The sequence below is a fragment of the Oncorhynchus mykiss genome, chromosome 22 (genome assembly GCF_013265735.2).
Source record: "Oncorhynchus mykiss isolate Arlee chromosome 22, USDA_OmykA_1.1, whole genome shotgun sequence".
NCBI classification, from domain to species: domain Eukaryota; kingdom Metazoa; phylum Chordata; class Actinopteri; order Salmoniformes; family Salmonidae; genus Oncorhynchus; species Oncorhynchus mykiss.
In genome coordinates, this window is record NC_048586.1 from 563891 (window position 1) to 579061 (window position 15171).

General features: G+C 43.0%; 1 protein-coding gene across 8 annotated transcripts in view; it reads left to right on the forward strand.

The window, feature by feature from the left end:
* The window catches only part of mycbp2 (MYC binding protein 2), a 294316-nt gene extending 290778 nt beyond the window's left edge, over positions 1-3538 (forward strand). For 5 of the 8 annotated variants that reach the window (XM_021578600.2, XM_021578599.2, XM_021578604.2 and 2 more), the window contains exon 79: positions 2055-2170. In XM_021578600.2, the coding sequence (XP_021434275.2) occupies positions 2055-2170 (116 nt within the window). Of the gene's footprint in view, positions 1-2054 lie in introns of all 8 variants that reach the window. The other 3 variants (XM_021578601.2, XM_021578598.2, XM_021578605.2) reach the window with 1 other exon arrangement.
* Positions 3539-15171: the final 11633 nt, after the last annotated feature.

The window sequence follows — 15171 nt, forward strand, 5'->3', positions numbered from 1 at the left end:
CACTACGCATCCAAGTATAACTGATAAAATTATGAAAGACAAGAATTGTAATTTTGAATTCCGTAAAGTGAGTGTGGAAGAGGTTAAATAATTGTTGTCTATCAACAATGACAAGCCCCCGGGGTCTGAGAACTTGGATGGAAAATAGTGGATGATATTGCCACTTCTATTTGCCATATCTTCAACTTAAGCCTACTAGAGAGTATGTGCCCTCAGGCCTGGAGGGAAGCAAAAGTCATTCCGCTACCCAAGAATAGTAAAGCCCCCTTTACTGGCTCAAATATCCGACCAATCAGCCTGTTACCAACACTTGGTAAACTTTTGGAAAAAATAGTGTTTGACCAGATACAATGCTATTTCACAGTAAACAAATTGACAACAGCATTTCAGTATGCTTATAGGGAAGGACATTCAACAAGCACAGCACTTACACAAATGACTGATTGGCTGAGAGAAATTGATGATAAAAAGATTGGGGGGCTGTTTTGTTAGACTTCAGTGTGGCTTTTGACATTACGGATCATAATCTGCTGCTGGAATAATTGAATTGTTATGGCTTCACATCCCCTGCATTACTGTGGATAGAGAGATGCCTCTATTAGAACACAGAGGGTGATCTTTAATGGAAGCCTCTCCAACATAACCCATGTAGCTGCCATTGGGAATTCCTGATTCTGTCTAGGCCCCTTACTTTTTAAAATCTTTGCTAACAACATGCCACTGGCAAATATTTCTAAAACAGAAAGCATTGTATTTGGGACAAATCATTCACTATATCCTAAACCTCAGCTAAGTCTTGTAATGAATAATGTGGAAATTGAACTGCTTGGAGTAAAACCTGGACTGTGAACTGTCATGGTCAAAAAATACTGATACAACAGTAGCTAAGATGGAGAGAAGTCTGTCGTTAATAAAGCTGCTCTAACTTCTTAACAACACTATCAACAAGGCAGGTCCTACAGACCCTACATTTGTCACACCTAGACTACTGTTCAGTCGTGTGGTCAGATGCCACAAAAAGTGAAAATTGCAATTGGGGCAGCATGGCTGGCCCTTGGATGTAAACAGAGAGCTAAGATTAATAATATGCATCTCTCCTGGCTCAAAGTGGAGGAGAGATTGACTTCATCACTACTTGTATTTGTGAGAGGTATTCATATACTACAATACTGTATGAAATGTGTAAAACACTATGTAAACATTGCTAAAGGGACTTTGCTTTTGAGTGTAGTATGCCTTTATGCCCTTGGCTCCATTAAGGAGCATATCAGGCCATTGACAAATGTGTTCCACTTCACTCAGTACGGGGCAAGTTTTTCCTTGCCACAGCAGTTGAAGCACCAGGCATGCAACCGGACCAATCCCCTATTTATCCACTGTTATTTATTTACCAGTTATTTACTTCAACCAGGAAAGTTGATTTCTTGTTCTTAACCTGGGGTTAAGCTGACCCGGTTCTTCAGGCAGAGCAAAAATAAGGTTCACAAAGAAGTTTGAAAACCACTGGTTTACAACAGCAACCCGGGGAAGAGTTACAATGGAAAAGAGAAGGGATGAATGAGCCAGTTGGTGGCAGGGGATGATTCGGTGGCTCCCTGTGGGAAATAAAAATGATCCATTTGAATCATTCAGACCAAGGGATCTGTGTGTTTCGAAGGTCTGTTAAAATAGTGATGTCATCTTAATTCCAAGCTGATGTTGTTCGATGCTCTTTGACATACTGTAGTCCAGAGGTGCAGCTCAGTGCTTAGCTCAAGTCATTGAGGGCCGCCACATCGTCTGCTGATTTGACCCTGCAGTCAATATCATTGATTGGCCAGAATCAGACCTCTGGCCTCCACATCTAAATCAGTGACTGGGAACCAACAGAGGTTCTTCAAATACAATGAATGGAATGACAAACTATTTTATCAAATCACAAATCATGACAAACTGTCAACTGTAGTCTCAAACGGGCAAATTTTCACTTAGTCTCCCATTGACATCAATGCATGACTTAGGTAGAATCAAGCCAAACTCCTCATTGTTCTCATTTGTTCTCCTTGCATCCCCAGGTCCAAAAGGCAAGCAGTTGGAGGGGACAGATTGCCCCTTACACGTGGTTCACCCACCTACCGGTGAGGAGTTTGCCCTGGGTTGTGGAGTGTGCAGGAATGCCCATAGCTTCTAAAAACACCCAGGTCTGAAAACTGAGAGACACGTACCGAACACTCCTCCTACTGGGACTGCAGGATGTTGGCTGCATTCTGAGCCCAGCCTGTCAAGTATCTCCTCGTGTTGGCTTTCATGTTGTCAGATGGCCCTGGACACTGGATCAGGCTTTCTACCGTACCCAAGTGTCCCAAGTTGTGCTCTTCGACCTACCAGCCAGAGTCTTCGAGGCTACTACAAAACACACAAGAGAGTTGAGGCTCTATGTGCATTCCAGAGGAATCTCTAATATATAATAACTAAACTTGTGACCTGTTTGCATGTGGCTGTTGTGACCCCTTGGCTTCCATAGAAGTTGACCAGAGTCTTCGAGGCTACTACAAAACACACAAGAGAGTTGAGGCTCTATGTGCATTCCAGAGGAATCTCTAATATATAATAACTAAACTTGTGACCTGTTTGCATGTGGCTGTTGTGACCCCTTGGCTTCCATAGAAGTTGCACACTGAAGTGTAACAATGTATTGAATATTGTTTTTTTTGGTTAAGGCAATTAGGATGAACATGGGATATATACAAGAACAAATATGAGACGGGTTGTATTTCCAGCTTCCTAACAATGAATTCAAAATATTGTTGTATGTAAACAGATTTTTTTTTTTGTAATCCTGTACATTATTCTCTCCACTGTCGAGTGCATCATGGGTTGACAGGCAAAAAAGGTGGTGAAAAAGACTTAAGAATATGTTTTGGAGGAAAATAGTGTGCAATTGATCTAATCTTGTATATAATGATGTTTTCTGAAGTTGCTGCTCTACACTTCAATTGTGTTTGATATTCTGGTTTATGTTTTGAGCCAGAACTTTTAATGAAGTGCAATACTGGGTGTGCCTCCTATCTTGCAGCAGTTTATCCTATGGAATGTATGTCGATAAAAGCCACTGTACATTTTTATATGGCGATAAACAGACGTATTCCTCCAACTCAAAATGTCAGATCACTTCTGTTTTCTGAAAATGATGAGGAGCCCAGCGTCTGCAGTGTATGAAGGTTGATTGATGTGAACACTTTTTTTCTGCTCCACAATCAGAAAAATGACCCCTTTTTCTGTGTTTTCTTTTAACAACTCAGAAGGTGACTATGCTGTAGGCTACCATTCTATTGTAAATGTGCGGTAACTGAACGTGTTGGGGGGCCAGTCTTCAGAACCAAATAATAAAAATAATTATGAATATCCGTGATGCTTTTCCATCAGTAGGAGGCAGGGGGGGTCTGAGAAAAAACAAACGGCTGTTGTTATAAAAGCTTATTACTTGTAATATCTGTGGTGAATGGATTTGAATGGAAATAAACCAGGTTCTCTGTTTCGCAAGGTACATTTAAGAGGACGGTTGTGTTTATGTCACTTGGTTTTACCACACCAATGCAAGTAACTAAATAATTGTATCCTGCTGATACAGTCAACACCATATGTATTTGGAAAGTCAAGAATTTTAAAAACAATTTGGATCTATACTTTGGGGCGGCAGGTAGCTTAGTCATTAGAGCGCTGGGCCGGTAACCGAAAGGTTGCTGGATCAAATCCCTGATCTGAGAAGGTAAAAATCTGTCATTCTGCCCCTGAACAAGGCAGTTAACCCACTGTTCCACGGCAGGACGTCATTGTAAGTAATAATTTGTTCTTAATTTGACTTGCCTAGTCAAATAAAGGTAAAATATAAAATGTTTAAATACTCCTGCAGTTTGAGATCAAATGTTTCATTTGAGGTGACAGTACAGACCTTCTGTCACCTTTAAATGAGGGTATTTTAATTCATATCTGTAGACCAAAGTTTAGTTTTTGATCCCATATTCCTTGTATGCGATGACTAACCACATCAAGCTTGTAACTCTAGAAACTCATTGAATGCATTGGTAGTGTGTTTTGGTTAAGTTTTGCCCAATAATAACTGAATGGTGAATGATGACTGGAGTCATTTCTTTCTGAGTAGTAACATGTTTTGGAACACTACTAAATTAATCCTGATAATGCCATGATGAAGAAAAATCATGAATGAATCAGCATAGTGATGAGTGAGGTTAGAGGTTACAGCAAAACATTCCAACCTCTCACCAATAGTGGGAGCTTAGGGGTTTGTACCTCTGGAAGTGTCCAGATACATCTTTCATACTTTTAAATTAAACTGACTCCATGCATTAGTCACCATTCAGTTCCTGTTGGGCAAAAATAAAAGGTGACTGTACTACTGTCACCTAATATGAAACATATCTAAAATTCAGTATGCGTTTCGAGACAGGTTCATAAAATAGGGATCAATGAAAGAAGTCTGTCTAAAATATATGCATATTCCTCTCCATTTCAACACCAACTGGTAGTTTTAAAAATATTCTGATATTGTAGATTGAGGGACATTTTAGGGTTAGGAAAGAATGTATGAATCATTTTTTTAAACAGTTTAGATAACCTTTACACTCAAAATATACTGATGAATCAAAAGTAGTGTTTTGATTCATTACCCATGCTAATGTTGGAAGATTAGTGTACATAGAATTATAATAGTGTACAATAGTACTGTAGGCGATGCCCATGGAGCTGTGTAAGGACACAGCCAACAACCGCCATGCATCGATTTAATTAGCCTGTTAGTCTTTTTAATTATCAATTGTTACCAATGATCCTCAGCAACAACCACACAGTCATGATGGCGTTTGCAGAGGAAGCAAATGAAGGTAAATGTTGTGGTTATGCTTTTTACACCGAACAAAAATATAAACACAACATGTAAAAGTGCTGGTTTCATGAGCTGCAATAAAAGAGACCAAAAATGTTCCATTCGCACAAAAACCTTTATTTCTCTCACCTTTTGTTCACAATAATAAGTATGTTGACGATTAAAGCTGGGGCTTTTGATGCGCAAGCCCCACAAATAAATGTTAACTTTGGTCAGTAGTTGTGTGGTTGGTCACTAGATGTGGTCTGCAGTTGTGTCGTTGTGGTCAGAGGTTGTGTGGTTATGGTCTAGTTGTGTGGTTGGCCATTAGTTTTATTTATTTATTATTATGGATCCCCATTCACAACACACTGTGTGCCCTCAGGCCCCTACTCCACCACTACCACATATATACAATACTTTTGCTCCGCGGTCAGTAGTTGTGTGTGTGTGTGGTCAGTAGTTGTGTGGTTCTGGTCAGACATTGTGTGGTTCTGGTCACACATTGTGTGGTTGGTCAATAGTTGTGTGGTTGTGGTCACTAGATGTGGTCATCGGTTGTGGTCAGAAGTTGTGTGGTTGTTGTCAGTAGTTGTGTGTGTGGTTGTTGTCAGTAGTTGTGTGGTTGGTTAGTTGTGGGTTGTGGTCACTGGAGGTGGTCATAAGTTGTGTGGTTGTGGTCATAAGTTGTGTGGTTGTGGTCAGAAGTTGTGTGGTTGTGGTCAGAAGTTGTGTGGTTGTGGTTAGAAGTTGTGTGGTTGTTGTCAGTAGTTGTGTGGTTGTTGTCAGTAGTTGTGTGGTTGTTGTCAGTAGTTGTGTGGTTGTTGTCAGTAGTTGTGTGGTTGTGGTCAGAAGTTGTGTGGTTGTGGTCAGAAGTTGTGTGGTTGTGGTCAGTAGTCGTGTGTGTGGTCAGTAGTTGTGTGGTTGTGGTCAATAGTTGTGTGGTTCTGGTCACATGTGTGCTTGGTCAGTAGTCTTGTGGTTGTTGTCAGTAGTCGTGTGGTTGTTGTCAGTAGTTGTGGTCAGTAATTATGTTGTGGTCAGCAGTTGTGGTCATTAATTTACTATGTACTCATCCTGGGGTCCAGAAAAATGAAGGCAGTTGTAAATAAAATGTCTATTACAATACATTCACAGGTTTCACAACACACTGTGTGCCCTCAGGCCCCTACTCCACCACATATCTACGATACAAAATCAATGTGTGTGTGTATATGCATGTATCTGTGCCTATGTTTGTTGCTTCACAGTCCCTGCTGTTCCATAAGGTGTATTTTTATCTGTTATTTAAATCTGATTCTACTGCTTGCATCAGTTATCTGATGTGGAATAGAGTTCCATGTAGTCGTGGCTCTATGTAGTACTGTGTGCCTCCCATAGTCTGTTATGGACTTGGGGACTGTGAAGAGACTTCTGGTGGCATGTCTTGTGGGGTATGCATAGGGGGTCCTAGTTGTGTGCCAGCTCAGTGCATTCAACATGTCAATACCAACCCACAAATACAAGTAGTGATGAAGTCAATCTCTCCTCCACTTTAAACCAGGAGAGATTGACATGCAGATTATTAATGTTAGCTCTCTGTGTACATCTTTGTGTGGTTGTGGTCAGACATTTAGTGGTTGAGGTCACTGGAAGTGGTTGCGTGATTGTGGCCACTAGATGTGGTCAGCAGCTGTGTGGTTGTGGTCAGTAGTTATGGTCAGAAGTTGTATGGTTGTTGTCAATAGTTGTGTCGTTGTGGTCACTAGATTTGGTAAGCAGTTGTGTGGTTGTTGTGAATAGTTGTGTGGTTGTGGTCACTAGATTTGGTAAGCAGTTGTGTGGTTGCGGTTAAAAGTTATGTGGTTGAGGTCAGGAGTTGTGTGGTTGTGGTCACTAAATGTGGTCAAAAGTTGTGCGGTTGTGGTTCAGTAGTTGTGTGGATATGGTCGGTAGTGATGGATTCTGGGTTCTGACTCCTAAACTTGGAATATTGTTAATTATCAGGTATCTTATTGAAATATTGAGTACTACAGTCTAGGGTCTACACCAGTTGTTAATGGATATCTGTAGGAGGAATGTATATGGTGGAGGCAATTAAGCTTGGAATGTATTGAGTGAAGGAAAGGCAATCACACATGGCAGGAACTGATAAGTGTGGAGAGATTGGGTTTAGTGAGGAAGGGGGTCGAGGTCAGGTAAGGTCACATTAAGGGAGAAGGAACCGTTTATTGCCTGTATCACTTAACTTCCTGCCTAGCACTAAAGATGTAATGTTTAGAGAGGAGGAGGATACTCCACCCAAATTGGGGTGTATATATACTACCACTGAAGGAAATATGTGGCGTAGCAGTCGGAGGTGTGTTTTGTCTTGTTCCGTCCTGTCCCATGTAAATACCGTTTTGCCTTGTTTTTTCCGTATATACCTCGTATATATTTTAATATCACCTTCCATCTACAGACTGAACATACTCTCCTGCAACCCACCTCACCCAATGTGGTACGGATCCTCTATTTTTTATATTTAAGAACGCCCATCAAAAGCTAGCTTGTAGTCAGTTAGCTATTGCTAGGCCCATCTGCTAGGCCCATCTCCCGGATGGCTGAAGAGGCCCATCAGCCGCTCCTTGGGCTACAATATCTATTTTGCCAATTGGGCCGGACTACTGACGTAATTCTACCCGAGGGGACTCTCAACTGGCTCCTCCGTCACGACGTCCCCTGAATGCCCACCCGTTAGCCTGCTAGCCGCGGCCCGCTAGCTGTCCAGAGCACATCGGACTGTTAGCTTAAGAGGCCCATCAGACAAATTCTTTGGCCACTATGCCTATTTTGCCAATTAGCCTGGTTTACCAACACGGAGCCCTGCTGATCCGTCCTCTGAACCAGAACGCCCAACAGAAGCTAGCCAGCTAACTAGCTACTAGCTCGTTTTTTGACCTGGATCATCTCAGCTAGCTAGCTGCTATCCAAGTGGCCAATCCTGGCTAACGTCTCTGTCTCTGTCCCGAAGTAAGAACCAATTAGCCTGGAGCTAGCTATGCTAGGCCCATCTCCCGGCTAGCCATAGAGGTCCATCAGCCACTCCTTGGGCTTCAATACATATTTTGCCAACTGGCTTGGACACCCACAGACCCATCACTACTGGACTCCTAACGTGATTCACCTGAGGGGGTCTCTCAACTGGCTCCTCCGTCGCAACTTCCCCTGAATGCCCATCCTTAGCCTGCTAGCCGCGGCCCGCTAGCTGTCTAGGGCACATCGAACAAATTCTTTGGCCACTATACCTATTTTGCCAATTGGCCTGGTTTACCACATGGAGCCCTGCTGATCCATCTGCTGACGTAACAGCACAAGGGGGCCACAACACACTTTCTTCCATCGCAACGTCCCTCAAAGGCCCTTCAGCTAGCTTGCTAGCCCTGGCCCGCCAGCTGCCTAAAGCCACTCACATCATCACTCGGCTACGCATGCCTCGCCCTAACATCAATATGCCTTGTCCATTGCTGTTTCGGTTAGTAATTATTGCCTTATTTCACTGTAGAGCCTCTATCCCTGCTCAATACGCCTTATTTTACACTTTAGTTTCAAATCAAATATTTATTTAAATAGCCATTCGTACATCAGCTGATATCTCAAAGTGCTGTGCAGAAACCCAGCCTAAAACCCCAAACAGCAAGCAATGCAGGTGTAGAAGCACGGTGGCTAGGAAAAACTCCCTAGAAAGGCCAAAACCTAGGAAGAAACCTAGAGAGGAACCAGGCTATGTGGGGTGGCCAGTCCTCTTCTTGCTGTGCCGGGTGGAGATTATAACAGAACATGGCCAAGATGTTCAAATGTTCATAAGTGACCAGCATGGTCCAATAATAATAAGGCAGTTGAACAGTTGAAACTGGAGCAGCAGCACGGCCAGGTGGACTGGGGACAGTAAGGAGTCATCATGTCAGGTAGTCCTGAGGCATGGTCCTAGGGCTCAGGTCCTCTGAGAGAGAGAAAGAAAGAGAGAATTAGAGAGAGCACACTTAAATTCACACAGGACACCGAATAATACAGGAGAAGTACTCCAGATATAACAAACTGACCCTAGCCCCCCGACACAAACTACTGCAGCATAAATACTGGAGGCTGAGACAGGAGGGGTCAGGAGACACTGTGTCTCCATCCGAGGACACCCCTGGACAGGGCCAAACAGGAAGGACCCCACCCACTTTGCCAAAGCACAGCCCCCACACCACTAGAGGGATATCTTCAACCACCAACTTACCATCCTGAGACAAGGCCGAGTATAGCCCACAAAGATCTCCGCCACGGCACAACCCAAGGGGGGGCACCAACCCAGACAGGAAGATCACATCAGTGACTCAACCCACTCAAGTGACGCACCCCTCCTAGGGACGGTATGAAAGAGCCCCAGTAAGCCAGTGACTCAGCCCCTGTAATAGGGTTAGAGGCAGAGAATCCCAGTGGAAAGAGGGGAACCGGCCAGGCAGAGACAGCAAGGGCGGTTCGTTGCTCCAGAGCCTTTCCGTTCACCTTCCCACTCCTGGGCCAGACTACACTTAATCACATGACCCACTGAAGAGATGAGTCTTCAGTAAAGACTTAAAGGTTGAGACTGAGTTTGCATCTCTTACATGGGTAGGCAGACCATTCCATAAAAATGGAGCTGTATAGGAGAAAGCCCTGCCTCCAGCTGTTTGCTTAGAAATTCTAGGGACAATTAGGAGGCCTGCGTCTTGTGACCGTAGCGTACATGTAGGTATGTACAACAGGACCAAATCCGAGAGAGAGTTAGGAGCAAGCCCACGTAACGCTTTGTAGGTTAGCAGTAAAACCTTGAAATCAGCCCTTGCCTTGACAGGAAGCCAGTGTAGGGAGGCTAGCACTGGAGTAATATGATCCAATTTTTTGGTTCTAGTCAGGATTCTAGCAGCCGTATTTAGCACTAACTGAAGTTTATTTAGTGCTGTATCCGAGGTAGCCGGAAAGTAGAGCATTGCAGTAGTCTAACCTAGAAGTAACAAAAGCATGGAATAATTTTTCTGCATCATTTTTGGACAGAAAGTTTCTGATTTTTGCAATGTTACGTAGATGGAAAAAAGCTGTCCTTGAAATGGTCTTGATATGTTCTTCAAAAGAGAGATCAGGGTCCAGAGTAACGCCGAGGTCCTTCACAGTTTTATTTGAGACGACTGTACAACCATTAAGATTAATTGTCAGATTCAACAGAAGATCTCTTTGTTTCTTGGGACCTAGAACAAGCATCTCTGTTTTGTCCGAGTTTAAACGTAGAAAGTTTGCAGCCATCCACTTCCTTATGTCTGAAACACATGCTTCTAGTGAAGGAAATTTTGGGGCTTCACCATGTTTCATTGAAATGTACAGCTGTGTGTCATCCGCATAGCAGTGAAAGTTAACATTATGTTTTCGAATGACATCCCCAAGAGGTGAAATATATAGTGAAAACAATAGTGGTCCTAAAACGGAACCTTGAGGAACACCGAAATGTACAGTTGATTTGTCAGAGGACAATCCATTCACAGAGACAAACTGATATCTTTCCGACAGATAAGATCTAAACCAGGCCAGAACTTGTCCGTGTAGACCAATTTGGGTTTCCAATCTCTCCAAAAGAATGTGGTGATCGATGGTATCAAAAGCAGCACTGTTCTAGGGACACGAGGACAGATGCAGAGCCTCGGTCTGATGCCATTAAAAGGTAATTTACCACCTTCACAAGTGCAGTCTCAGTGCTATGATGGGGTCTAAAACCAGACTGAAGCATTTCGTATACATGAGAGTTCTCAACTGGTTTATCTGGTTAAATAAAGGTGAAATAAATAAAAAAGTGTCTGTTCAGCTGTTCGATCCTTTGGGTGAATATACTTGGTTGGAGCTTTTATGGTGTCCGTCAATTTCTTACTCTGTTATTTAGGACCTAACAGTAGTTAAATGTGTAATCAGAAGTTGTGTGGTTGTGTTTATGTGGTTGTGGTCACTAGATATTGTCATGACTGGCCTGCTCGGGTCAGGTTACCTTGAACCACAATCCTACAGAGAGTTCTCTCACACCCACCAGAGGGCAAGAGATCGAGAGGCATGGAGATGGGGGTTTTATGACACCTCATGCCCATTGTAAATCTTAAGACAAAATTCCTCTGTCCTCTCACTATGGAGAACCGGCCTCAGAACTTTAACATGCAATAAATGGACTTTGGGACAATAGGTTTTGTCAGCCACAATGGTGGTCATGATTTCCACGTTAACATAAATACAGCAACTCTTTCAGGTTAAGTAAAGTTTAATTCCCAAATAGCCTGTACAGGTTTGATTTATCATTAAAATTGATTAATCAATTAAATCTGCTTTGGCAAGTTCATTAATAACCAACTTCCACATTACTGATTCAATGACGTTTATAAACTGAGTTAAATCGTGTTTGCAGCTTCCAACTCAAAACCCAAACTTTACATAAATTGAAATAACTGATAATTATCACAACAAGCAACCCATCAGATGGATAAGTCATTATCCAGGATTATCAGGATAAGTCATTATGACTAGGCGTAAAATTGTTGGAGACCAAGCCCACCGAAACTCACACAATTTGCGAAGACATCAACATTCCCATTACCCCCGCCTTCACTAAAATCCCTGTCCAGGGACCGCTCATTCTAGACACAAGCCCACAGGTTTTGTCTACTCACTTGGATAGGGATGTGGAGATGCACAAGATGATTCATCTCCCATTCCAATAGAGGACCCACTGGGTCACGAAGGTGAGTTACATTGGGGAGAACAAGTATTTGATACACTGCCGATTTTGCAGGTTTTCCTACTACAAAGCATGTAGAGGTCTGTAATTTTTATCATAGGTACACTTCAACTGTGAGAGACGGAATCTAGAAAATCACATTGTATGATTTTTAAGTAATTAATTTGCATTTTATTGCATGACATAAGTATTTGATCACCTACCAACCAGTAAGAATTCTGGCTCTCACAGACCTGTTAGTTTTTCTTTAAGATGCCCTCCTGTTCTCCACCCATTACCTGTATTAACTGCACCTGTTTGAACTCGTTACCTTTATAAAAGACACCTGTCCACACACTCAATCAAACAGACTCCAACCTCTCCACAATGGACAAGACCAGAGAGCTGTGTAAGGACATCAGGGTTAAATTGTAGACCTGCACAAGGCTGGGATGGGCTACAGGACAATAGGCAAGCAGCTTGGTGAGAAGGCAACAACTTTTAGCTCAATTATTAGAAAATGGAAGAAGTTCAAGATGATGGTCAATCACCCTCGGTCCGGGGCTCCATGCAAGATCTCACCTCGTGGGGCATCAATGATCATGAGGAAGGTGAGGGATCAGCCCAGAACTACACGCAGGACCTGGTCAATGACCTGAAAAGAGCTGGGACCACAGTCTCAAAGAAAACCATTAGGAACACACTATGCCGTCATGGATTAAAATCCTGCAGAGCACGCAAGGTCCCCCTGCTCAAGCCAGCGCATGTCCAGGCCCGTCTGAAGTTTGCCAATGACCATCTGGATGATCCAGAGGAGGAATGGGAGAAGGTCATGTGGTCTGATGAGACAAAAATAGAGCTTTTTGGTCTAAACTCCACTCGCTGTGTTTGGAGGAAGAAGAAGGATGAGTACAACCCCAAGAACACCATCCCAACCATGAAGCATGGAGGTGGGAAACATCATTGGAGACTTATCTCCCTCACCAACTTTAAACATCTGCTATCTGAGCAGCTAACCCATCGCTGCAGCTGTACATAGTCTATCAGTAAATAGCCCACCCAATTTACCTACCTCATCCCCATACTGTTTTTATTTATTTATTTTTCTGCTCTTTTGCACACCAGTATATCTTCCTGCACATGACCATCTGATCATTTATCACTCCAGTGTTAATCTGCATAATTGTAATTATTCGCCTACCTCCTCATGCCTTTTGCACACAATGTGTATATACTCTTTTTTTTCTTTTTTTCTACTGTGTTATTGACTTGTTTATTGTTTACTCCATGTGTAACTCTGTGTTGTCTGTTATGTTTTATCTTGGCCAGGTCGCAGTTGTAAATGAGAACTTGTTCTCAACTAGCCTACCTGGTTAAATAAAGATGAAATAAATAAATACAAAATTCTTTGGGGATGCTTTTCTGCAACGGGGACAGGACGACTGCACCGATTTGAGGGGAGGATGGATGGGCCATGTATCGTGAGATCTTGGCAAACAACAACCTTCCCTCAGTAAGAGCATTGAAGATGCTCATGTCGTGGCTGGGTCTTCCAGCATGACAACGACCTGAAACACACAGCCAGGGCAACTAAGGAGTGGCTCCGTAAGAAGCATTTCAATGGTCCTGGAGTGGCCTAGCCAGTCTCCAGACCTGAACCCAATAGAAAATGTTTGGAGGGAGCTGAAAGTCCGTATTGCCCAGCGACAGCCCAGAGACCTGAAGGATCTGGAGAAGGTCTATATGGAGGAGTGGGCCAAAATCCCTGCTGCAGTGTGTGCAAACCTAGTCAAGAACTACAGGAAACGTATGATCTCTGTAATTGCAAACAAAGGTTTCTGTACCAAATATTAAGTTCTGCTTTTCTGATGTATCAAGTACTTATGTCATGCAATAAAATGCAAATTAATTACTTAAAAATCATACAATGTGATTTTCTGGATTTTTGTTTTAGATTCCGTCTCTCACAGTTGAAGTGTACCTATGATAAAAATTACAGACCTCGCCCCTAACCAAGCGTCTCCTACTTAATCTCAACTTCGAAAGCGTGTCTCTGATCCACCCTGTGTACGTGACTAGCTTTGACATCAAACAGATGCTGATTGGGATATATTTAATTGATTGTTTGGTACCACTAATGGATTGTAAAACCAACCAAATCTGGTCACAAGTACCTATGCCAACTCTGTTGACTTCACCGCATTCTTCCAAGGCTACATGCCATACATTGTGCAATGACGTGGTTTCGATGTCAGCATCTGACGCCAACCCGGTGAACTTGTTCATGAGTCTGCCATTGGCGACAAGGTGACAAGTTCAACTCGGAACTTAACCGAACATGAGGTTTTCTTGTGTGGCTTGGGTGATTCACCAGCCGACACTTACCGCCTTCCTCTGATAGGGGATGTGTGCCTAAATGACACTATGGTTGAGAATGACATACTGGCAACCTGGTCAGAAAAATCCGCAATCAGTATGGAAATATTCAACGCTATTTCGAAAATGGATAATTTCTGTCCCCTTGTGCCAAAAACGTTCAGATTTCCACTGGGAACGACTCCCCAGACGACACTCACCGCTATAGGGGTGTGTGCGCAATCAATCCGCATTGGAACCGAGGAAGAATCTCACTACCTACTGGTTGTCGCGGACCTTCCACATACAGTTTATGTGGGAGCGGACATTTTGGTACGATTGGGTGTTAAACTCAATACCATACACCAAGTTCTTTGGTCTTTGGCGCAGCCAGACAAACATGCCTTGTTTTTCGAACCGGTGCGAATGGCATCCGGGCAGACTATTCCTGAAGCTTGCAAGGTGCTAACTGAGTCCGCCATCGTGATTCCGGCAATAACCACAGAGGTTTCTGTAAGACTGAACCTGGTGCCCGGATACTGGATGGAAGGCACCACTGTGCTCTTCCAACCCTTGCCGCAACTATTCGACTTGGGGCTAACTATCAATGGCAATCCGCTGTTGGAACTAACCGCTAGATCCACTTACCTCCTGGTACAGAATCTGACTCAAGCGGATATTTCCATTCCTCGGCACACTCAGCTAGGAACATTGATCGATTACTCCTTCCATGATTTTGAACTAGTTGTTCCCATGATTGGGCCTCTTCTGTCCTTCGTAGACCTCTGTGTCGAGGGAGGTTCGCTGTTCAAAAGCAATCACAATAACTCTCGTATTGCCACTTGACGACACATTGACCTTCAGGCTGGATGTCGATTATGACAACAACCTGTTAATATACGATATCGCATCTCCTGTTGCATGTGAAATACAGTGGGGCAAAAAAGGATTTAGTCAGCCACCAATTGTGCAAGTTCTCCCACTTAAAAAGATGAGAGAGGCCTGTAATTTTCATCATAGGTACACTTCAACTATGACAGACAAAATTAGAAGAAAAAAATCCAGAAAATCACATTGTAGGATTTTTAATGAATTTACTTGCAAATTATGGTGGAAAATAAGTATTTGGTCATTTTATCTCAATACTTTGTTATATACCCTTTGTTGGCAATGACAAGGGTCAAACGTTTTCTGTAAGTCTTCACAAGGTTTTCACACACTG